Source organism: Zalophus californianus, chromosome 11 (assembly GCF_009762305.2).
Source record: "Zalophus californianus isolate mZalCal1 chromosome 11, mZalCal1.pri.v2, whole genome shotgun sequence".
In the NCBI taxonomy this organism is placed as follows: Eukaryota; Metazoa; Chordata; class Mammalia; order Carnivora; family Otariidae; genus Zalophus; species Zalophus californianus.
The window spans coordinates 97172884-97198213 of record NC_045605.1 but is presented as its reverse complement, the minus strand read 5'-3'; the positions used below and the strand labels follow the sequence as shown (position 1 = coordinate 97198213).

The 25330-nt window shown below is 38.1% G+C and overlaps 1 protein-coding gene across 4 annotated transcripts in view; it reads left to right on the top strand.

Moving 5' to 3' along the window:
• Positions 1–25330, top strand: part of CKAP5 (cytoskeleton associated protein 5) — a 102367-nt gene that overhangs the window by 50355 nt on the left and 26682 nt on the right. For all 4 annotated transcript variants that reach the window (XM_027579715.1, XM_027579717.2, XM_027579718.1 and 1 more), the window contains exons 9-27: positions 3141–3245; positions 5799–5888; positions 6002–6166; positions 6736–6864; positions 7408–7590; positions 10508–10621; positions 11171–11281; positions 12222–12314; positions 14780–14965; positions 15614–15708; positions 18034–18091; positions 18180–18305; positions 19120–19259; positions 19357–19531; positions 20324–20437; positions 21497–21625; positions 23126–23320; positions 23684–23819; positions 24872–24960. In XM_027579715.1, coding sequence (XP_027435516.1) covers positions 3141–3245; positions 5799–5888; positions 6002–6166; positions 6736–6864; positions 7408–7590; positions 10508–10621; positions 11171–11281; positions 12222–12314; positions 14780–14965; positions 15614–15708; positions 18034–18091; positions 18180–18305; positions 19120–19259; positions 19357–19531; positions 20324–20437; positions 21497–21625; positions 23126–23320; positions 23684–23819; positions 24872–24960 — 2433 coding nt within the window. The remainder of the gene's footprint in view (positions 1–3140; positions 3246–5798; positions 5889–6001; positions 6167–6735; positions 6865–7407; positions 7591–10507; positions 10622–11170; positions 11282–12221; positions 12315–14779; positions 14966–15613; positions 15709–18033; positions 18092–18179; positions 18306–19119; positions 19260–19356; positions 19532–20323; positions 20438–21496; positions 21626–23125; positions 23321–23683; positions 23820–24871; positions 24961–25330) is intronic.

The window sequence follows — 25330 nt, the reverse complement described above, 5'->3', positions numbered from 1 at the left end:
ACTGAGAATGAGACTGAATAGGCTACAGACTGATCCCTCATCCCTCCATAAATGGTCTCTCTGTTGTCTATATCAAGTAATCCCAGTAATGCAGAACTACTCATTTTGAAATTCCTTTCAGTATTCCTGAAATTATTTCTTAAAGTGTCTTCTTTCAAGTTGTCACATGACAACATATTTTGTGGGCTTTCCTGTTTTCACAGGTTCTTTTATTTATGATACTTTTTCCCCTACCCCTTACCCTACCTTACCCCCCGCCCATAGCTTCTTTGACTTGGCTAATTACCTATGGATGCTGGTAGATACATATATTTTTTTAATCTTTAGATTAAGATTTGGGTCTTCAAGGTATTTTATTATATATGCTTGTTAGCTTTTTTTTGTGGTATTAACCTTTTGTTTCACTTGGTCTTTCTACATTTCCCCCCTTACTGCTTATATTCATCATAGTTTTCTAAACATGGTGGATTTCATTGACTTCTGACTATGTCAACAGAGTGTTTTTGTTTTGGTTACTATTAACTAGTCATTTACATTACTAGTTAAAAATAAATACTAATTGATAATTATAGCTGACCCTTGAACAACACAGGTTTGAACTGCGTAGGTCAATTTACTTGTGGATTTTTTTCAGTAAATACAGAACAGTACTGTAAATGCACTTTCTTTGTGATTTTCTTTTTTTTTCTTGTGATTTTTTGTTTTTTTAAGATTTTATTTGACAGAGAGAGACAACAGCAAGAGAGGGAACACAAGCAGGGGGAGTGGGAAAGGGAGAAGCAGGCCCGCCCCCCGCCGAGCAGGGAGCCCCATGTGGGGCTCGATCCCAGGACCCTGGGATCATGACCTGAGCCGAAGGCAGATGCTTAATGACTGAGCCACCCGGGCACCCCTTTCTTGTGATTTTCTTAATAACATTTTATTTTCTCCAGCTTACTTTATCATAAGAATGTAGAATATAATACATATACAAAATATGTGTTCATCAACCGTTTATGTTATCGGAAAGGCTTCTGTAGTTGTAATTAAGTTTTGGGGGAGTCAAAAGCTGTATGTGGATTTTTGACTGCACAGGGGGAAGGGGAGGTCAGTGCCCCTAACCCTCATATTGTTCAAGGATCAACTGTGCTTAAAATTATTTTGTAGGCCTAGATTTATGGGAGAAGTGATAGCACTTTTAATTATAGAATATTTCCCATTATTTAGGTTAAATTAACTTTGTGAGCTAAAGCTTCCTTTCCCTAGTCTAGAACAGAGACATGGAGATTTTCAAATCTGGAATGGAGTCATATGCTATTTTTCTTAAAAATAAATACTTCACCTTCCCCACTCCCATTTCCCAATTTAGAACAACCTGTTTAATCAAACTACGATGTTTGACAATGAGTGTTGAAGGCAGATAGGCCTGGTCCATCACTCACCTGTAAGTTCATTCAGTCCTTTACCATCTTGAACTATAATAGGTTCACAAGATCCTCTTCAGGACTTTCCATCAGGACCATCAGTGTCTAAGGTTCAGCTCCCACTGGTTATTGCTCTAATGGTGGATAGGGAGAGCTGTTCTTCATTGAACTAAGATTTCTTAGAATGGGGTCTGGCATGTTTTTGATGACCATCCCTAGAATATACATTTATATGCTAAATATGAAGTCTACCATCTAAATAATTCCTGTAAGTTCTTTTGGTTAAAAAAAGAGCATCCAAACATTTATAAATGCCAGTAGTGAGTTTAATACAGAACTGAATGGAAGTTTTTTTCTCTATGGATTTATAGTAAGGGATTTAACAAAATGTTTATCAGGACCTGATCCCATCTTCTCATAAGAAAAATGGATTTGCCATAACATGAATTTACAGTGTGAATGTGCTTTAGTAAAGAAAGCAAAAGCTTTGGAGTCAAAACAGAACTGGGTTTAAATCACATCACATCACATTTGCTAGCTCTGACCTTGAGCAAGGAATCTATATTTAATTTCTGAAATCTGCAAAATTTGATATTACCTAGTTTATAGGGTTTTGGTTGAAAAAATAAATGAAATAAGGATTATAAAGCACCTATAAATTTATGACATTAATTTGTTTTTAATAAATGTTAATCTTGCCTCTTAATCATTACTCCTTAGCACTTAGGGAGTGCATATAAGTGCCATCTAGAACTTCCTTGCATGCTCTGCATTAGGGGTTGTTTAATTCAGGGAATCTGGGGCGCCTGGGTGGCTCAGTTGGTTAAGCAACTGCCTTTGGCTCAGGTCATGATCCTGGAGTCCCGGGATCGAGTCCCACATCGGGCTCCCTGCTCAGCGGGGAGTCTGCTTCTCCCTCTGACCCTCTTCCCTCTCGTGCTCTCTATCTCTCATTCTCTCTCTCTCTCAAAGAAATAACTAAAATCTTTTTTAAAAAAGGATTTAATTCAGGGAATCTGGAAGGAAGCATTCTACTTATGGAATACAAGATCTTAGGGACTAAATAAATCTGAGGCGGAATGGAAGCATTACTTCTACCTGGGAAAAGAGTAAAGAGTGAAAGGAGGCTGGTGGTATAAATAATGCTGGAAACTCTGCTAAAAGACTCTAAATACACACTTGATGATTGTTAGGTATGTAAAATGGCAGCCGCAAGGCCAGAAGCTCCCTGAGAGGAATGGTTGCAATGGCATTTGCGATTTAGAGTCCCCATGGACTTCTTGAAAGTACCTATACCAGTTTGTACTGGTGTTCCTTGGCTTTAAACGTTGGAGCTGTTGTACCCTGGTGTCTTTCCTCTGAGATACATTGTCTTTTGGCTTTTCCTGCTCCAGAGCAAAGTCAGCAGGCCTGCAGCTTCTCTGCCATTATCAGAGTCCCCTCCTGCAGAGTTGTGCAATGCTGACAACCCAGACTACCACTAATGGAGAGTTAGCTATTTGAAGTTGTGGTTCTATGTATATGTTACTGGCAGAACTTTAAGACAGGAGACTAAACAGAATGAAAGGACACCCTCAAATTTGACATTGTCAAGGAAGAATTTTTCCTTTTTTGTAGGAAACAGAATTGGCTATCCATTAGCATAACAGCTTGCAGAGTTCTTTTAAGAATATGTTTTCAGTTCCCTTCTACAGAGTTGTGACTGTTTTGTTTTCCTTTCTTCCCCCCTTTTTGTAGGTTGTTGGAAAGGACACCAATGTCATGTTGGTGGCTTTGGCAGCAAAATGCCTTACTGGCCTGGCTGTTGGGCTAAGGAAGAAATTTGGACAATATGCAGGACATGTGAGTAACACTCCTTTTTAGATACAAATCAACAACATTACCACGAGTGGCAGACTTGCTTGCTTTATAATATTGAGCATAACCCCTCAAAACATTTCAGTAAAGATGTCAGTTATAACTAAATTCATTAGCTTTATATAGAAAATTGGGTACATGGCCTAAATACCTAGTTGAGTTGATTTGCTTATTACTTATTAATATTTTGCTTTGTTCTTATAAGATTATATGCAGTATAACAGGATGAAATGAAACTTGTGATAACCGCTTGACAGAGTGGTTATGAAAGTAGGAAAGGCAGTATAAAACCAGAAGTGAGATAAATATGTAAAATGTATTTTTAGTGTTTTCTTTTCTCTCTCTCTCTTTTTTTTTAGATTTTATTATTTATTTGACAGAGAGAGACACAGCGAGAGAGGGAACACAAGCAGGGGGAGTGGGAGAGGGAGAAGCAGGCTTCCCGCTGAGCAGGGAGCCAGATGCGGGCCTCGATTCCAGGACCCTGGGATCATGACCTGAGCCGAAGGCAGACACTTAACAACTGAGCCACCGAGGCCCCCTTTAGTGTTTTCCTATTCAAAATATAATTAATTTACTTATATACTTGAGACATTTTATATAGATTAGACTCTTGGTGGTGTATCAGTTTAATTTATTCTAAGAAATGTGACTGGAGCACTCAAGTTTGGTTAACAGTTTTAATAAATTGAGATGTTTTCTTTAACTGTGGCATTTGTCAATTGGCCTCGGAATCTGGACTTAATTACTTAGAATGGCACAGCATCCTGGAAATTGACCATACTAAACTTTAGGGTTGAACTTGCTAGCCACTTGATCATTTGATTACCTAGAATGACTTTAGAAGCTCCTTGTAGTTTGTAGTCATGAGTCAGTTTTATGTTGTGAAGTTAATGTCCAAGCTCAGTTATGGTATTTGGAGCTTGCTTACTCATAGCATTAAAAATAATTTCAGAGAACTTAACTGAAAAAAATACGCTACCAAATAAAAATAAGTCATGACTATCTTCTTACCAGGGAAATAAAAATATGGGTCCGTAAAACCCTTAGACATGTAAATTATGAATTGGTATTATGCAATACTTGTATGTGTATATGCAATCAGTGTGTTAATTAGCTTTTGGTCAGTTTTGTGTTACTTATTAGCATACTTTTTTTTAAAAAAGAATATACTTTTGTCTTAATAACTTTTAACCTATAAAACAATTTTTAAGGTACATTTTAATTTACTAAATCCTAGTCAGATGATTACCTGGCCCAGTTCGAGTTCTGATTTTGGCTTTGTGACATTTTGTTATGCAGCTTAAAGTTACAAAGCTTATAGTTTGGAGTATCACCCCACCCCCCTTAAAACTGTCATGTACAGTATTTGATGTCAAGCATGTTAATGGTTCAGGTTTATTTTCTTTAGCTATTTATAAGTTATCTTTTTCATAAAATATATATAAAAGTGAACTTTAGCTTTATAACCATTAAAACATCTTGATTTTCAAGTTTATAACTAACTCCTAGTATTAAAAAGTCTTTTATATTTCTCCAGGGAAACTATATTCCTTCTGGTCTCTATCACTTCTGTGAAATCTTAAAAAAATTTTTTTGGATGCCTTTGAGCTTTGCTGTATCTTTTGGACCTTAAAAGATAACTTTAATTTGCTAGCACAGTGCCTGGCACTCAATAGATAAATTAAGTATTCAACAAATATTTTATGAATTACAGATGGTTTATAAGATAAAAAATTATAAAATTCCAACTTTATTGATCTAAACTAGTACTTGAATAAGAGGATATCCTTCTGATCAAAATTGCTATGATTTTTAGTACTATTTCTTTTTCTTAGTGTAATAAAGGGGTGGGAGACATCCTAGTCTGGTGAAATATATCAGAATCTTAGGTGGGAAGAAAAATTATATGTTATACCTGTTCCCCTATCCTAAATCCACCTAGTTGAGAATCTTTTTGTCTAATAAGAGATGTTACTGATAGAAATGGTTATATGGTTGCATTAAATGTAGATGCAGAAAAAGGGTTGAGAATCACTGCTACCAAGGTGCAGAATGGGAAACCTTCATTGTTCTGGCATAAGATCCTTGTGCCCTTCAAGAAGGGAAATGACTTTTTATCCAACTTAGATGTTCACTTTTTTTCTGTAGCACCAAACATTGTTTAAGAACGGCTTTATTGAGCTATAACGTACGTACTATAAAATTCATCCTCTTAAAATGTATAATTAAGTGGTTTTAATATATTCACAAGGTTGTGGAACTATCATGACCATCTAATTCCAGAACATTTTCATCACCCCCCCACCCCAGAAAACCCCTCTACCCATTAGCAACCACTCCCTGCTGGCAGCCACTAATCTACTTCTGTCTGTGTGGATTTGACATTTCGTGGAATCATTTAAATGGATCCTACATATGTAGCCCTTTATGACTGGCTTTTTTGATTTGGCATATTTTCAAGGTTCATTCATGTGGCGTGTCAGGACCTCGTTCATTTTTGTTGCCAGCAAAAAAAAAATCTGTTCGCTTTTATAGGTTGTGCCAACCATTTTGGAAAAATTCAAAGAGAAGAAGCCTCAAGTGGTACAAGCCCTTCAGGAGGCAATTGATGCAATCTTCCTCACTGTAAGTCGACAACATGAGTTTGCATTTGTGTCTACAGTAAATTTTGTCAGTGTAATATTTTGATTATTCTTACAGTTGAGCAAAGCTCACTGACCATCTTTTCTTTTCTAAAGACCACACTACAGAACATCAGTGAGGATGTTTTAGCAGTCATGGATAATAAAAATCCAACCATCAAGCAGCAGACATCTCTTTTCATTGCAAGAAGCTTCCGCCATTGCACTGCTTCTACCCTGCCAAAGAGCTTGCTAAAGCCCTTTTGTGCTGCGCTACTTAAGGTAGAGACTTCTCTTTGGAATTGGGGGAACTTTTTATACTTAGGGAAGATTTTTTTTTCCCATATTAATTATGAACTGTGACTACTTGACTTTCAGATTTCAGTAGATTATGGTCTCTTGAGGAGCAGACCCTCTAGCTGTGGAAACTGAATCCAAATTCTTGGACTCTGTGCTCCTATTCTCAAAGAAAAGTACAAGTTAGCTTTATGGTTCCACTAATTGCTAAACATTTTGTTTCTTATTTGGCCCATATACTGGTGTTGTGTTGGATCTGGCCAAGCACGCAGGCATACAGTTTGGAGTCTTTGAAGATCATTTGCATATGAGGCATTTTAAATAGAGGGTAGGAGGAAAAGGAAGCACTTATTTGCTGAATGGATTACCAGAGGTTTCCTTACCCAAAAAGAATATGTGAAAGAGTAACTGTTAGTTGGCAAAAGGAAAGCTACACTTAGCTTCAGTGAACTGTAAAAAGCAAGTTCTTTATCCAATAATCACCAGTCTGAATTAAAATAAGTAATACCTAAAATATCTTGTATTAAGATCATTTTGCTTCTTCTGGACCACAGCATATCAATGATTCTGCTCCTGAAGTCAGAGATGCTGCATTTGAAGCATTGGGTACTGCTTTGAAAGTGGTGGGTGAGAAAGCAGTAAATCCATTCTTAGCTGATGTGGACAAACTCAAGCTTGATAAGGTAGGTTAGTGATAGATTATAATGAAATTGGACAACAATCCTATCTCTGTATATTATGATTTTGTTTTGATTTTGTCTGTTTCATGAAGACAAAAATGCTGATCAGCTTGTGAAAGTTATTTCATTTGCCACTGGTAGTTCAGACCTGGAGTGTGAAAACATAGCTTCTGAGGATTTACATTTCATTTGAAGCTACGGTGGTGATATGAGTAGAAATAGCTTTCAAATTATAAAAAACAAAAAAAAGCTGAGTGATCAGTCCATAGAGGAGGTTAAAAAGAATATTTTAAGATAAATTTGTTTCTAATATCTGGAAAATTACCTTTCTAAATATGAATGTTTTCTATCAAAAATGTGGTTGTATGTTTATTATAATTTTAAATTGTATAGAAATAAGATATAAGTGGATAATTTATTTTTGCTGAAAAGGAAACTTTCTGAATTCTCATATATTTGTGGTTTAGGTGACTTATTAAGTACTAATGTAGTGATTATATTTCAGAGCTGGGCTTAATTGATGTTCATCTCAATTTCATTCTCTAGATCAAAGAATGTTCAGAAAAAGTAGAGCTGGTACATGGTAAGAAAGCTGGACTAGCCGCTGATAAGAAGGAATTCAAGCCTGTTCCTGGAAGGACTGCCACTTCAGGGGCTGCAGGAGATAAGGACACAAAGGACATTTCAGTACCCAAACCAGGACCCTTAAAAAAAGCACCTGCTACTAAGGTTAATAGATGAGTTGGAAAATACGGTTTAAAAGTTAGAATTTAGTAAGGCAGGATCTGAATCTCAGGTTCATGGTTGTCCTTCCAATATGATTTCATTTGAGAAATGAACTCATTACCACATTGAAAATATAGCAGAACATCCATCAACAAAGAGTGTTCCAATTTGGTTAAGAAAGTAAACTTTAATAGAGCTAAAAATGGTAATGAATATACAGGAGCACATTTTGAGGGATCATAAAGTATCATTAAGTAAAAAATGTGGCAAGGCATTTAATAATATCACCTTGGTCATTTTGCTGATAATGCTGCTAAATCACATCACCAAGTCTACTTACCAGTCAAGGTCTTGTACCTTTGTACAAGCGTAGAAGAGGGAAATGCCTAAAGGTGAATATGGCATTCTTTTAGAGAACACTTATCCTGTGGACTCTCTGAAGCATGAAGTTATCTACTATAGATGCAGAAAGTTTATTCCTTTCCTCATCCTGAACCCCAGTATGAAGTTAGGGGAGAGAACTGGTATTTAATAAAGCATCACTTTGGGAAGTGTTTTACCTAAATAATCTCATTTAATCATCAAACAACTCTTGAAATAAGTGTTTTGTGATTCCCATTTTTCCAGAAAGGGAAAGTGAGGCTCAGCAAGGTTAAATATTCTGCACATGCTCTTACAGCTCACTCTGGTATTTTTATTGTTCACTTGTTTGTTTACTCTGTCACCCCACACCATATCATAAACTTTAAAGAATAAAGATCTTGTCACTGCTCAGTCCCGTATGCACAGACAAGATTCTGGCAGACAGCAGGAACTGGGCACACATTTGGCGAATGGCTAGCGTTGCAGAACTGGGATTTGGACCCAGGTGTCTCAAACTACAGTCTGTGTACTTTCATATTCATATTATGCCATTTCTTCAGCATTCTCACACGGGGTTGGCAGCCGTTCCCTTCTGTCTCACCAGCTGTTGCCTGTCTGGACAATGAACTGGGCACAGTACCTTAAGGCCTTTTCTTACCTTGCTGAACCCTGCCATAAAAAGAATCCTTTTTTTTTTTTTTTAAAGATTTTATTTGTTTGACAGACATAGCAAGAGAGAGAACACAAGCAGGGGGAGTGGGAGAGGGAGAAGCAGGCTTCCCACTGAGCAGGGAGCCCGATGCGGGGCTCGATCCCAGGACTCTGGGATCATGACCTGAGCCGAAGGCAGAGGCTTAATGACTGAGCCACCCAGGCACCCCTCTTACAAAGAATCCTTTAAAAAAAAAAAAGTGGGGGAGCAACCTGCTTCATTCTTCTTTTGAAAAGACTACCAATATGCCCTATTAAGCCAGTAAACATATATATCTGTTAAAAAAAAAAAAAAAAGATTTGTTAATTGAAGTACCTCTCTATACAGAGAGTGCTATTATAGGAAAGGATCCAGAAGAGGTGTTCTGGTTAATCAAAAGAGTATAGAATCTTCTATTTTTAGGGCCAGAAAACAATGAAATCTCTATCAGGTTGTTATTACAAACCAGCAAAATCATATTGCTGATATGAACTGGCAAGTATTGGAGGTTTTCATTTGATTAAAAAACCAGCATTTTCGTTTTGGCTAACTACACCTTAAATGCTTAGATTATGTTCACGATAACATCGGTTTCAGAGGAGGTCTGTATATTAAAGAGTAATTTGGCCCTCTGTCATTGTATCTTTTCTTTTTAGGTTTGGGGCACAGTTTAACAAATTTCCAAAATAGATAGGAGGAATGATGTGAACAGTGATGTGTGTTACCGCATTAACGTTACTGCCATTGGCTGTGTGCCTTGGGATAAACTGATTTTCTTGTGACCTTTCAGAACTGGAGTGAAATACATTTAAATCAAGATATTTAAATAGAGTCTTAGCAGATAGAAGGCAGTGGGTATAATAAAAACTAGGACCAACTAAAGTTTATTCCAGGATTGCAAGGATGGTTCAATATTAATATTTGAAAACTTAATTTAGAGATGAAATCTAATTTCAGACACTGAAAGGGAATATAATAGATTTCAGCATACCTTCATGGTAAAAATTCTTAACCACATAGAAATGGATTGATACTTTGACATGACTAAATATATAGAGATAGATTGATAGACAGCAGTAGACCTGGCAAACCACAAGTCAGCATCATGCTTCATAGTGATGAAATACTAGGAGGACTCCTATTAAAGTGAGGAATAAAACAAAAAATGCCTGCCAGTACCATTATTGTTTAATAACATTCTACAATTAGAAAAAAGAATAAAGTAAAACCTGTGTAATATGAGGTAGGATAAGGCAGAGTTACCACTTTTGTAAATGGTGATATACTTGGAAAATAAAAGTAGGCCAGCTAAAGAACTATTACAACAATAAAAAGATTCTTTTCTGCGGCCATCTTCAACAAAGCTAGACTACTTGCTGCCATTGCCATAACAACCGCTCTATTCCTTCAAAATTAAGCGGTTCTACGTTGAATTAATAATATATTTTCCTATTATTAGGGTATCTTGTAGTGAAGTATTGGGTAGCTGCTAGAAGTTAGAAATTGTCCTAAACTAGTGTAGGAAGGATTTAGAGGTATTTAAAGGCATCAAATGTTAATTCTCAAATTAATCTGTAAATGTAATATAATGCCAGTCCATTTTCATTTCGTTTATCTCTTTAGCTCATTCTGAATTAAAGGTTCTTAATAATGGGGTCTGCAGATTTCCCCATGAATCGTCTTCAGGAGGTCTGTCTGCCCTTGAAAATGCTAAGTTCTGTGGGTACCAAAAATACCCTGTATTTGGTTGGTTGTGTGGTCTCTCATTTTTAATCAAATTTTCAGGGAGTCTCTGGCCCAAAAAAGTTGAAAAACCACTGTTGTAAATTCTAAGTGGTTTAGTTTGTTTGTTTTAATTGCTTTTAGGCTGGTGGGCCACCTAAGAAGGGGAAACCAGCTGCACCGGGAGGTGCAGGGAGCACTGGAATCAAGAATAGGAAAGGATTGGAGACCAAAGAAATAGTGGAGCCTGAACTCTCGGTTAGTATTCTGCAAGGTGCCTCAAACTCATAAAAGCGTGGAAGGTCAAGTCCTGGAAGATTTGAGTTCTTTGTTTGCTGAGTTCTACAACATAGAGTTAATTGATTTTTTTTTAGCTTATAGGAACTGTGCCTTGGATGAACTTCCCCTTTATAGTAGTAGAATAGAAGCCTCAGATACTGTAGCATACCTGTGGAGTGTTCATGTAGTTTGGCCTGGGGTATTTTTATATTCTTGTCATCTGTTTCCTTAAGCAATTCTTTTATTATTTTTTTAAGATTTATTTATTTATTTATTAGAGCGAGAGTGAGCATGTTACCGGGAGTGGGGGGAGGGGCAGAGGGAGAGAGACTCTGTGCTGTTACCAGGAGTGGGGGGAGGGGCAGAGGGAGAGAGACTCTGTGCTGAGTGTGAGCCCGATACAAGACTCAATCTCATGACCCTGAGATTCATCAGCCTGAGCTGATGAAACTAAGAGTTGGACACTTTGCGCTACCCAGGCACTCCCCCTTAAGCAATTCTTAATTTTAATGTTTTTGTATCTTACAGATAGAAGTATGTGAAGAAAAAGCTTCAGCTGTCCTTCCTGCTACCTGTATACAGCTGCTAGACAGCAGTAACTGGAAGGAAAGGCTGGCCTGTATGGAAGAGTTCCAAAAGGTAAATTCATGGGGATGAGTTGAATGTGAAAGAACATTACGTCATATAGAAGTGATGAAATTGACAAAGTGCTTATCCTACTTGCAGTGTCTTATATCCAATGAACACGTTTCAGGGTGTTAACTAAAGCTGAGGGGGGGGTTGGTTTTTTAGCTCTGTAGTGTTTATCTTTCAATATCTGCTTTCTATGGCTTCTGAAACCTCATAACTTAATACTTAAGTAAGTTTATTCTGAATTACAAGATTTAGATGAACTTTAATATCACAGTATTTGTTCATTAAACTTACTAGGCAAACAGATCACTCCACTTAAACCACCCCTCATCCATTTCTGTTTCCCTCTTTGTTGTCATGATTCTTGGAAGAACGGACATTATTACTTGGTAAGAGAAGCTCCTTTCAGAAGTCTGTGTTGGAAAGGAGCATGGTAGTTCCTTTTTACCTTTATTCTGATTCTAATGAGGAGGATGTGTGGAAACCACAAGAGCACTGGGACTTGAGGCAGGAGACCTGGCTTTTAGTTCTGCATGTGCCATGCATCAAGTTTAGACCCTAGTTTGTATATCTTTGAAATTTAATACTTAACCACTTCTATCCTACTTTGGTATATATTTTTAGGAAAATCAGATAACTCAAAGTATGTATAAGCAGTTTCTGCCACACACTAGGCAAATGAAAACTGTTATGGTTACATTCCGTGGACCAAATTCTTTGTGAAATTCTGAAATGTGGGGTGGGTGGGTGGAAGAGTTTCAATGGTATTAATATAAAACAACTGTACATCAAATATCCAACTTAAGAAACAGAGCTATCTAAGCTCCCTCTATAACCTTCCTTGTATTCATTCCTCTCTTTCAAGTCACCTACTTGGCTTTTTTATGTACCCTTTCCCTGGCTAATCATTAACCCCTTAACTCTCAGTTTATTGTTTTACTTTAAGGCTGTTGAACTAATGGATCGAACTGAAATGCCATGCCAGGCATTAGTGAGGATGCTGGCCAAGAAACCTGGATGGAAAGAAACCAATTTTCAGGTAATTTTTAATTGGGGATTTTACTATTTTTGATTAAAATAATTTCCATCATATCATCCTATGGAGTGAGAGAGGTAAAGTTTTGGTAATGACTTTTAGCCACCAGTGTGTCTTCTAACTTTAAATGTAAACAGTGGAGTGTGTGCATTTTTATTAAACACATAACTATATCTTTGTGTAATTAGGAGTTTATATATATGGAAGTATTATCTCTATATTGTTTGTGTAATTCACATATATGCATTTTTCTCCTCGTTAGTTAGGCCTAGAAGCCCCCTAATCTTCACATGTGCAAGAGAGGGATAGACAGGGAGACAAGTTTCTTATTTGTCTGGATAAAAGATAAATGACCTTTAAATTGCCAATGAAAAATCACCACATAGTTTAATGTATTAACTGATCCTAGAGATGAAATTTAACAGTGCTGTTACTAGTCTAAAAAGTAGGTGGAAAGGGAGATACAAGAAAGTGATACAGGAAGGAAAAGGAGAAAAGTTGCCTTCTCCTCTAGATATTCATAGACCTTGTGGAAACAAAAGTTTGAAATATGTCAGGTTTATTTTTGGCATCCCGCTACTCTTTTTTGCTTCTCTTCTGCCACCTCTTGTTCTCTCTTTAAGATCCATGGCTTCCTCGCACACTATGTTCCCTTACCACTGTTCCAGCACCTCAGCCATACCATCCAGCTCTACAAAGCCTTCCTCTGCCAAGAGGTTCTTGCGCTGCCCTCCTCCCCTACACACCACTTTTAAAACCCCTCTTTGTGCAGTTTCTTAGGCGAAAAAGCATACCTGATTTGAGCTGATACCCTCCTATGTGTTAGATCCGTAACAAAGGATAATTTTATATATGTATTTTTCTTTATAACAACTTCATTGAGAGTATAAAACTCACCATTTTGAAGTGTACAATGCAGCAGTTCTCAGTGTATTCACAGAGTTCTGCAACTCCTACCACTCTATAATTTTAGAATATTATCGTCACTCCAGAAAGAAACGCCATACCCATCAGCAGTCACTCTCTTTCTCCCCAGATTTCTCCCCCTACCCCCCAGTCCCTGGACAACTGTTACTCTACTTGCTGTCTCTATGGATTACTTCTGGACATTTCATATAATGAAGTATCTACTTAGCATAATATTTTCACTGTTCACCTATATGGTAGCATGTATTTTTATCGCTAAGTAATATTCCATTGTATGGCTATAGAACATTTTATTTACTCATTTATGGTTGAAGAGAATTGGTGTTCTTTACACTTTGTGGCTATCTCTGTGAACATTCATGTACAAGTTTTGTGTGAGCACATTTTTTTCTTTAAAGATTGATTTATTTACTTAGGGAGAGCATGTGCGAGTGGGGGCAGGGGGAGAGGGAGAGAGAGAATCCCAAGCAGACACCTGACTGAGCATGGAGCCCAACACAGGGCTCGATCTCATGACCCTGAGATCATTACCTGAGCAAAAATTAAGAGTGGGATGCTCAACTGGCTGAGCCAACCAGGTATCCCTGTGTGAGTACATTTTTAATTCTCTTGGATATATACCTAGAAGGAAAATTGCTGGGTCATATGGTAACTATGTTTAACTTTTTGAAGAACAGCCAAACTGTTTTCCATTGTGGCTTCACCATTTTATATTCGTACCAGTAGTACAAGAGAATTCTAATTTCTGTACATCCTCACCAGCTCCTCTTATTTAAATATTCAAATAGGACAGAGAGAAATATTGAAGGGCAAAGGGGGGGTCCCAAGAGCCATACATCTGCTGCCATCACATTAACATCTTTAAATTGTTTTCACATCTTCTTCATTCTTCCACTTAAAAATCTACAAGTTCTTTAAATCTCTCAAGTTCTGTTGTGTGTATGTCCATGAGGGTTATAGTTTTTTGTGGGCAACACTAGTGGGAACTCTGAGTGATGCAGTTTGGTCATTTATTATGTATTTTAGGTTGTGTACTCAGTACTCTCTGATAACAAGGATAAAAATTATTTAGCTTCTTTGTTTAAAATTGTCATTTTTAAGGGCATCTGGCTGCCTCAGTCGGTAGAGCATGAGGCTTTTGATCTTAGGGTATGAGTTTGAGCCCCATGTTGGATGTAGAGATTACTTTAAAAATAAATAAGTAAAATCATCATTTTTAGGGGTGCCTGGGTGACTCATTTGGTTGAGTGGCTGCCTTTGGCTCAGGTCATGATCCCAGGGTCCTGGGATTGAGCCCCACGTCGGGCACCCTGCTCAGCGGGGAGCCTGCTTCTCCCTCTCCCTCTACCTGCCGCTCTGCCTACTTGTGCTTTCTATCTCTCTGTCAAATAAATAAATAAAATCTTTAAAAAATAAATAAAGTTGTCATTTTTTAGTTTGGTCATGTTCTCGATTGTGCCTGTGTTACATCTTTACTATAAAAATAAGTAAATTAATGTTTTTGGCTTACTCATAACTTTATGATACTTATCCTTGTTCAGGTGATGCAGATGAAGCTTCACATAGTTGCTTTGATTGCCCAGAAGGGGAGTTTTTCCAAAACTTCAGCTCAGATTGTCTTGGATGGCCTTGTGGACAAGATTGGAGATGTGAAATGTGGGAACAATGCAAAAGAAGCTATGACAGCAATAGCCGAAGCTTGCATGTTGCCGTGGACAGCTGAACAGGTTAGTGATAGAGCTCTCTCTCCCCAACTTTTCCCGGCTTTTCCCAAATTTTAATTTAAGTTTACTAATTAAACTGTAGTTCTTTTCTTCCTAAGTCAAACCATTTTTATATTCCACATTTTTATCCTTACCTCTAATAATATACTGTTGCCTGATAATTAGAATTTATTTTGGCCAAGAATAATCTATTAAAAGATGAGAGTGATTTTCTCTTGACATTATAATTCAGAGTGATCACTAATGAAAAGTTGTAAAGTCCAGAATGCTTTTAATACTACTGTCACTTACCTCATTTTCTTGTGTAAGTTAAGATTTTATTTATTTATTTGACAGAGAGAGAGAGAGACAGCAAGAGAGGGAACACAAGCAGGGGAAGTGGGAGAGGGAGAAGCAGGCTTCCCGCTGAGCAGGGTGCCCGATGCGGGGCTCAGTCCCAGGACCCTGGGATCATGACCTGAGCCGAAGGCAGACACTTAACAACTGAGCCACCCAGGCAACCCTTTCATTCCTAAGACATTCTTGCAGTTCTATCAGGGTTGGAAAAACCATGCTTAATCCACTTCTACCTTTATGGCATACTATATTTCTGTGAGAAATATGAGAAAAAACACATGCTTATTTTTGTTTTTTCCCTCTTTTTCACTTTAGGTTATGTCAATGGCTTTCTCACAGAAGAATCCCAAGAATCAATCAGAAACTCTGAATTGGTTATCAAATGCAATAAAAGAATTTGGTTTTTCTGGGTAAGTCAGAAACAAGATCAGGTACAAAATAAATATTGTGTCGGTCTCTAACTAGTGATTCTTTTTGCTGTAGCTATTTCTGCTATTTCTGAGACACCAGAGCGGGGTCATCTGATTTATATAAAACAAAACTATGTTTGTTCCTCAAAAGTCTGTATTGGCTTATGGTCCTACATTTTCATGTCCACTCACATTAGAGCTCTCTAAGTTATTTCTCCTTAAGTATTAATAACAATCCCTCAGAAAAGCCACTTCCAAGGATTTCTAGTCAAATATATTTCAAAATTACTACATATAATCACATTTGTTTAGAGACTTATGCATGTTGGTGAATTAAAGTCTCTCAAGGTCATGCAACAGAGAAGCTTGCCTAACTTTCTTTATTTTTATTTATTTATTTATTTTAAGTTTTTTTTTTTTTTTTTAAATTCATTCGAGACAGAGATAGAGAGAACACAAGCAGGGGGAGAAGCAGAGGGTGGGGGAGAAGCAGGCTTTCCGCTGAGCAGGGAGCCCAGCGCGGGGCTCGATCCCAGAACCCTGAGATCATGACCTGAGCCGAAGGCAGACGCTTAATGACTGAGCCACCCAGGCGCCCCAGCCTAACTTTGTTTATTAACCCACTGTTTCCCAAACTTGTTTGCATATTGAACACATTTGTTTATTTAACAAAATTTTATAGAGCTTACTTTATGCTAGGTACATTTTTTTTTAAGATTGTATTTATTAGAGAGAAGAGATAGCAACAGAGATAGAGTAGGAGCGTGGAGGAGAGGGAGAAGAAGGGCTTGACCCCAGGACCCTGGTCATGACCTGAGCTGAAGGCAGCCACTTTCTAAATAACAATTCATTTGATTTAATTCTCATAAAAACCATGTGAGGCATTGTTATTCCCAATTTATACATGTGGAAACTGGGGCACACAAAGCTTGAGTAATCTGTCCAAGTCACAGTTCCAAAGTGGCAAAGCCAAGATTTGAATCCAGGCATTCTAGTTCCAAGAAAAAGTACTATAACTGCTATACTATGTTGCCTTTCTCTGTGCCATGCTGATTTTTACAATATACTTCTCAATGTGTTACAAAATAGTTTTCTAGGGCTGCCTGGGTGGCTCAGTCAGTTAAGTGTCTGATTTCGGCTCAGGTCATGATCTTAGGGTCCTGGAGTCGAGCCCCTGCATGGGGCTCCTTGCCCATCAGAGAGTGTACTTGTCCCTCTGCCCCTCATCCTGCTTGTACTCTCCCTCTCTCAAATAAATAAAATCTTAAAAAAAAAAAAACCACCAAAAAAACCCAAAATAATTTTCTGCATTCTACCAAATAAAGAAATACTACTCTAGAAGTTATTCAAGTGACATTCAAGCAAAGACACAATTGTTTGGGAGCACCTGGGTGGCTCAGTCAGTTAAGCATCTGACTCTTGGTCTCAGGTCATGGATCTCAGGGTTGTGAGATCAAGCCCTGTGTCGGACTTCGTGCTCAGTGGGAAGTCCGCTTGAGATTTTCTCTCACCTTCTCCCTCTGCTCCTCTCGCACTCCCGCATACGCTTTCTCTCTCTCTCTCTCTCTCTCTAAAATAAAATAAAATCTTAAAAACAAATAAAAATAGCAAGGAGTGATTGTTCTTCAGTAGGTAGTAGAGGGGAATGAGTTGGGGGGGAGTGGGAGGAGAAAAGATGGGAGAAAGAACTGGGCCAGGTCACATTGGGCCTCACAGTTTGAGTTAGTTGGAAACCATTAGATGGTTTTAAGCAAAAGAGTAATAGGATCATTTGGACTTTAGTCAGAATAAATAGTGAGGATCAAAAAGACTGATTAGTCCTATCAAGGAAATATACTGGCTTGGACAGTTTGTAGAAACGGAAGTATTAGGACGCAGAATGTATTTGGAAGATCGGAACAGGATACTGAGTATAGGAAAGAGAGGAGTCAAGCAAGGATGGCCTGAGCGAATGGAAGAATAATGTGGCTCTTTACTGAGGTAGGAAAGACTATGGAAAGAACAGCATTTGGGTTTGGGGTGTGGACAGTCAGGAGTTTTGGTCTTGACGGATGTGCGACATCAACTGTACATTCAAATGGAAGTGTTACAAAGGCTGTATGGATATACAGATCTAGAATTCAGAAGAGGGGTCAACACTGGGGTTTAGGAGTAATGAGCTTATAGACAATATTTAATGTTCCCTGGAAGTGAGTGAAGAGAGAGAATAGGTGAGACTTGGGGACATAGCCAAAGGGAGCCAGTCCTGGAGTCTGGCTTTATAAAACTCGAGTATTTTGAGGGTTTCATTTATTTGTTTTTAATTCTAAATGTTACTTCTTTCAGGTTGAATGTGAAAGCTTTTATTAGCAATGTGAAGACAGCTCTTGCTGCAACAAACCCAGTGAGTACATACCACATATGTAGGAACATTGCATCCATCTTTGTGGTTCTGTTCTCTTTTGCAAGGTTCTTTTTGTTCTGTCTGCCAGGCTGTGAGGACTTCAGCCATCACCCTGCTTGGTGTGATGTATCTGTATGTTGGTCCCTCTTTGCGAATGTTCTTTGAGGATGAGAAGCCTGCCCTTCTATCCCAGATAGATGCAGAATTTGAGAAGGTAAAGATTCCAAAACTGATACAGTCCATTGGTAGACTTGAGAATGCTCGTAATAGTTAAGTTTAAGCTTTTAACCCTTTAGAATGAGGACTATATATGTATTTGCTTTTATATGCATAAAGTATCCCTAGGAAGAATTCATAAGAAATTGACGGCTTTGTCTGTGAGGAGGACGACCGGGTAGCTGCGGCATGGGGAGGGGGGGTTTCCTCTTGTTGTCTCTTGTACCTTTGGAATATCAAACATTTTTATTGTATTGCCTGTTCAGAAAGTATATCAACATTTAAAATTGTTTTGGATAAAAAAAACCTGGCCTTCCTTGAATAAACTTTCTAATCAAAATTGCTGGGTTTGGGCAGACTTGCTCTATATTTATTGGGCAGCCAAGTCAAAAGACAGCTTCATGATTGAAAAGTCAGATTCTAGTAGGTTTGTATAAAAATACCTTTTGCCATATAGTCTCAAATTTGGGATCTAAGTAGGAATTAAAATATGTACTGTGCAGGGGTCCTTGGGTGGCTCAGTCAGTTGAGTGTCTGACTCTTGATCTCGGCTCAACTCATGATTTCAGGGTTGTGAGATCAAGCTCAGGGTTGTGTCAGGTTCTGTGCTGGGTGTGGAGCCTGCTTAAGATTCTCTCTCTCCCTCTGCCCCTTCCCCCCTTTCTAAAAATAAATACATACATACATACAGTGTAGTTTGTAAATATTTAGAATGAAGGAATAGGAAAGTTTGACATAGGCCCATTCTCTAATTTGTTTGCTCTCGTACCATTCATCAAGTTCATTAGCCTCACTGATTTGTTTGTGTGTAGATGCAGGGACAGAGCCCACCTGCTCCAACCAGAGGGATTTCCAAACACAGCATAAGTGGTACAGATGAAGGAGAAGATGGAGATGAACCAGATGAGGTGGGCACTGATGTTGTGGATCTTTTGCCGAGGACAGAAATCAGGTAGGTTTATCGCAAATGGTTTATTGGATTTATGTAGTGAAAAAAAAATTTTTTTTTAGGAGTCTGGAATTAAGGATTCTGTTTTCTACTTTTTCAGTGATAAAATCACTTCAGAGTTGGTGTCTAAGATTGGTGACAAGAACTGGAAGATCAGGAAAGAAGGCCTGGATGAAGTGGCAGCTATTATCAATGAAGCAAAATTTATCCAGCCAAATATAGGTGAACTGCCAACTGCTTTGAAAGGCCGACTCAATGATTCAAATAAAATCTTGGTACGTAGGGTGCCTGGGTGGCTCACTTGGTTAAGCGACTGCCTTCGGCTCAGGTCATGATACCGGAGTCCTGGGATCAAGTCCTGCATCGGGCTCCCTGCTCAGCAAGGAGCCTGCTTCTCCCTCTTACCCTCCCCCCTCTCATGCTCTCTCTCTATCTCATTCTCTCTCTCAAATAAATAAATAAAATCTTAAAAAAAAAAAATCTTGGTACGTAGAACATGTGCCTGTTCTTTTTCTCTCCCTCCCCTCTTCCCTTCAGGAAGTTCCTTTTTAGTAATCTTCACCTGCAAAAAAAAATATGAGTGGTCACTTCATTTGCTTTGAACTAGAATTCTTTCTTAAGTGTACCTCAAGATAGGTTGGTAGGTGGCTGGTTTATTTATCAAATTTTCATGGATCTCAGATTTGCTTTTTATAGAACTCTAATATTAAATATCCCTATATAAAACTGTTTGTTATATGCATAAACATGTTTAACTTCTGATCTTTAAATTTGGGTTTTTATGTCAGGATTTTCTTAAACTAGGCTTTACCTTACTTTAAAACAAAGCACTCTCCATTCTGGTCTAAAATTCTAATACTGCAGTGTTAGGGACTAAGGATAAAAGGACAGACCACTGCCTGTGAATTATTCATGAGCTAATTAGAATAGCCTCATAACAAACTGCCTACCCTGTCTTTCAAGTAGGCCCAAAACTGCCTAGTACACTGACTACTTAGCAGCAAGCTTGGAAAACTTGGAACACTGTTGCTCCTGGCTTCATCAACGGTTGGCTCTTTCCCACTCAGGTGCAGCAGACGTTGAATATCCTCCAGCAACTGGCAGTAGCCATGGGCCCAAATATCAAGCAACATGTGAAGAACTTAGGCATCCCTATCATCACAGTCCTTGGAGACAGCAAGGTAAACCTGACTCCCGACCACAGCTCCCTTCTGGAATAGGCCAGCCACATTCTTGGGCGAAGACCAGTTCTCAGTGTGTGTAAGAGTACACATAAACAGCCTATAAACTTTGTAGGGAGAGAACATTAGGAGGAAAATAGTAAACATCTTTACCTCCCAGGCAGTATGAAGGTAAACAGTTATGTCACTCGCCTTGCGACCCTTAGATAAGTTATTTATCTTCTTCGAGGTTCAATTTCTTTATCTGTGAAATTTCATCCTTACAGAACTAAATAAGAATCTGTACATAAGGTACCTGTTACTGTCTCGTGTAGTATGCACTCAAAAACTGTTGGCTATTATGATTATGACATCATTATTATTATAAGTACTGTTATGAAGAGTGAATACGTTCATGAATTTTGGGGTATTGTATTTATTTTCTTCCTTGTTCTCCTGAACCGCTGGAGCAGGATCTTCTAGTACTTCAATTTCACAGTCCTAGAATTAATCTCCTCGAAAGGTGCAAGCCTCTTATATTTAGCCCTAGATTGAATATTTGAATGTGTCTTTATTTTTGTGCAATTCACTTAATATGAGGAATTGGGGTATTTTAATATTTTTCATGTCAGTAAGTCCTCATTCTGTGAATGCAAGTTAATATGAAAACATAAGTGTTCAGGCAAATTGTTAGTAATTTCAGTCTAACTATTAGGAGTTCTCTGCCCTGTGGAGTTACATTCTTTATAGATAACCATGGATATAACAGCCCCCAGAGCTTCAGAAAATAAGACCTCTGAGTTTATTCCCCTTACGTGATACTTTATGCCCAGGTCACTGTTTTTGCCTAATTTAACTGAGTACAGGACCTTACAATTGGAGTCTTATGTTTCTCCTTTACTTTGGGTTTTCAGTACAACCATAGAACTAGATTCTGTGTCAGAAAAGTTGATTCCAAGTATGTTCATGTGGACCTTAGAGAAACCTCCATTGTTCGTGTTCCCAAAGTAACAAACTTTTTCACTCCCTACCTCCAAACTATAACTGATGTTATCTTTACTAATTCTCTCCTCTATTTAGAATAATGTTCGGGCAGCTGCCCTAGCAACTGTGAATGCTTGGGCAGAACAGACAGGCATGAAGGAATGGCTGGAGGGAGAAGATCTTTCTGAAGAGCTCAAAAAGGAAAATCCTTTCTTGAGGCAAGAGGTAAGTATTACAAATATAATGTGCTTTACTCATGACACATTTTACCTTCTTAGAGGTACGGAACTACCTAATAAATAATGCTTGTATGAGTAGAATGAGTTTCATTATGAAACAGCTAATAAGATGAAACCAAATTCCTGAAGCTTTTATACTCATGTGCCTCTTTTTATCTCCCCCACTTTGATATCCGTAGATAAAACACTAAACCTCAACCTAAACCTTCCATCCTATACAGACATTAACTCAAAATGATCATGGGCTTAAATGTAGAACATAAAAGTATAGAACTTTTCTTTTACTTATTTTTCAACATGGGGTTTGAACTTATGACCCTGAGATCAAGACCTGAGTTGAAATCATGAGTTGGACACTTAACCAACTGAGCCACCCAGGCACCCCAAAACTATACAACTTTTAAAGGTAATATTGGTGAAAAACTTCAGGATATAGAAATTCTTCAGGCAAAGAATTCTTAGACTTGACTCCAAAACCACAATCCCATCAATGGAAAAATTTAATAAGTTAGACCTCATAAAAATTAAGAATTCTTACTCTGCAAAAGACCATGTGAGGATGATGAAAAGGTAGCTACACCATAGGAGAAAATATTTGCTAACTCAATATCCAATAACCATTATCCAAAACATGTAAAGAATTCTCAAAACAGTTTAAAAAAAAAAAAGTCTAATTAGAAGATGGGCAAAAGATGGGGCTCCTCCTTGCTGACTCAGTTGGTGGAGCATATGATTCTTGATCTCACGGTCAAGAATTTGAGATCCATGTCGGGCGTAGAGCCTACTTAAAAAAAAAAAAAGAAAACGGGCAAAAGACATGAACAGATGTTTCACTGAAGAGGAGATGCAGGTGGCAAATAAACCCATAAAAGTTGTTCAATATTATTAGCCATAAAGGAAATGCAAATTAAAACTACAGTGACACCTCACTCTACAACTGTCAGAATTACTGAAATAAAAAAAAAGTTTTAGCACAAATGCTGGCAAGGATTTGGAGAAATTTGAACACTCGGCTGGAGGAAATGTAAAATGGTACAGCCACTCTAGGAAAGAGTTTGGCCGTTTCTTATAAAACTAAACATGTAGGGGCGCCTGGGTGGCTCAGTCGTTAAGCGTCTACCTTCAGCTCAGATCATGGTCCCAGGGTCCTGGGATCGAGCCCTGCATCGGGCTCCCTGCTCCACGGGAAGCCTGCTTCTCCCATTCCCCCTGCTTGTCCTCCCTCTCTCACTGTGTCTCTCTGTCAAATAAATAAATAAAATCTTTAAAAAAAAAAAGAACCATGTCCTTATCTTAAAATTGTCATCTTTGCATATATCATTTAAATATAGTATTGTTCTTAAACAATGAAAATTACTGATTTTATATTGGAAACTTGAGTGTAAGAACTAATTCAGTGTTCGGTACTGATGCAATCATTAAGCCTAAGATCATAAGTAATAAGTTTCCACTTGCAGTGTGTAACCGGTCTTTATTCTTTTGGCAGCTTTTGGGCTGGCTGGCTGAGAAACTACCAACTCTTCGTTCCACCCCCTCAGACCTTATCCTTTGTGTTCCTCATCTCTACTCGTGCCTGGAAGATCGCAATGGAGATGTGCGGAAGAAGGCCCAAGATGCCTTGCCTTTCTTCATGATGCATCTGGGATATGAGAAAATGGCCAAGGCTACCGGGAAACTAAAGGTACTACTACTTGTGGCTGCTCTTAAAAGCCATTAGAAAAATACTGGATGTGAGTATATATAGGCAAGAGATCATATTACCTCCTAAGAGTTTCACTTGAAACCCCAATGAGAGCAAAAATTTGTTGAACTTCCAAGAACCTGACTCTGCAGGGACAAAAGTTGTGACCTTCTAGAATGATAGCTAATTTAGTATGACTTCATAATGTGTGTTACTTCTCTTGCACTATGTGCCGCCTCCCTTACTTCATAGGTATTTCGAAACTGGGAGCTCAGTGATGTGTTTGACAGCAGCTCTGTTAGTAAGCATAGTATGAGTGTATCATGTATGTGGCCTCTCACTTCTGTTTTGTTGTCTCCCTAGCCAACTTCTAAAGATCAGGTATTGGCCATGCTAGAGAAAGCCAAAGCTAATATGCCAGCCAAGCCTGCTGCATCTGCTAAAGCAACTTCCAAACCAGTGGGAGGGTCAGCTCCAGCCAAATTCCAGCCAGCTTCAGGTAACTCTATTTTGAGAGGGTTAAGGGGGAAGTAGCCCAGGGGAACTCTAAAAAGAAATCCAGCCTTCATTTCTTAACAGCTTAGATCCTAGGCCCTCCTGCCTTCCCTCCCTCTCTCCCTCGCTCCTTACTCTTCTACCACAAACATTTGTCAAGTTTTATGCTAGGAATTGTGCTGAAGGTATGAAGATACTTAATTTGGTTTACAATTCCAAAAAGGGGTTTCGGAATAGCACATTGAAATACTCCAGAAAGTGGGTGTTCCATCCTATTTTTAAGGTTTCCATACATTTTCTGCTATTGGATATAATAGAGGGGGAACTGGGACCATCTAGTCTAATCCCCTTTATTAAGAGATGAGGAAACCCAAAAGATTAAGTGACTGGCACAAGGATAGCCAGTCAGTGCCTAAACCAGCATAGAATTCTCTTCCTCATTCCCAAATGAGTATTCCTACTGCAGTGCCCGTTTGCCGATTCATTCTCTTACTAATCTTTTAGAGAAAATTCTTGATTTCATCACCCTAATGTTACAATTCCATCATGTATAAATAAAACTCTAATCTGTCTGTAACCACTTCTTCTCTAGATTTACTACTTAAATAAGATATTATTCTCTTTAATGGGGTAGAAATTATTCATGCTATAGAGTTAGAAATTGTACATGTGTAAAACTGTTGGTATTATCAACATATATATTCAGTTACAACATTTGTTGGAATCTTGCTATATGGTAAATACTGAGTACCAAAGATGACAGGCCCTACCCTTAAGGAAGTATCAATCTGAAAGGTTTTTTTTAACTGTTATGTAGAAAATAGTTTTAAAACTTCAACTTAACTGTTGGCAAAGTAGATGTAGATTAATTGAGTTAATTTCTTAGGTTATGCTTAAAAAGGAAATTCAGGCAGAAAAAAGATTAGGAAAAAATCTAATTGAAAATACTTTCTAAATTGACACATTTGAAACTGTAGGCTTTCTCATCATTTAACCTGCTCAGAATAAAGTGATATTAGAGCTTATATTTATAGTAGATCCGTTTTTTTCTCGAAGCACCTGTTGAAGATTCTGTTTCCAGCACTGTAGAAACCAAGCCTGATCCGAAAAAGGCCAAAGCTCTAGGAGTTTCCTCTAAAGCAAAGGTATGTTAGCTCTGCATACTTAGATGTAGAATTGCTTTTAAGTGTGTTTTATACACTGAGTCATTCTATTAGGAAAGATCATATTATGTATGGAAGAACATTACTACTCTTTTTTTTTTTTTTAGGATTTTGTATATTTATTTGAGAGAGAGAGCGTGCGCACGAATGACAGCACAAGCAGAGGGAGAGGGAGAAGCAGACTCCCCACTAAGTCGGGAGCCCAATGCGGGGCTTGATCCCAGGACCCTGGAATTATGACCTGAGCCAAAGGCAGATGCTTAACTGACTGAGCCACCCAATCGCCCCTACTCTTTTTTTTTTTTTTTTTTAAGATTTATGTATTTATTTGAGAGAGCAAGCCCAAGCCAGG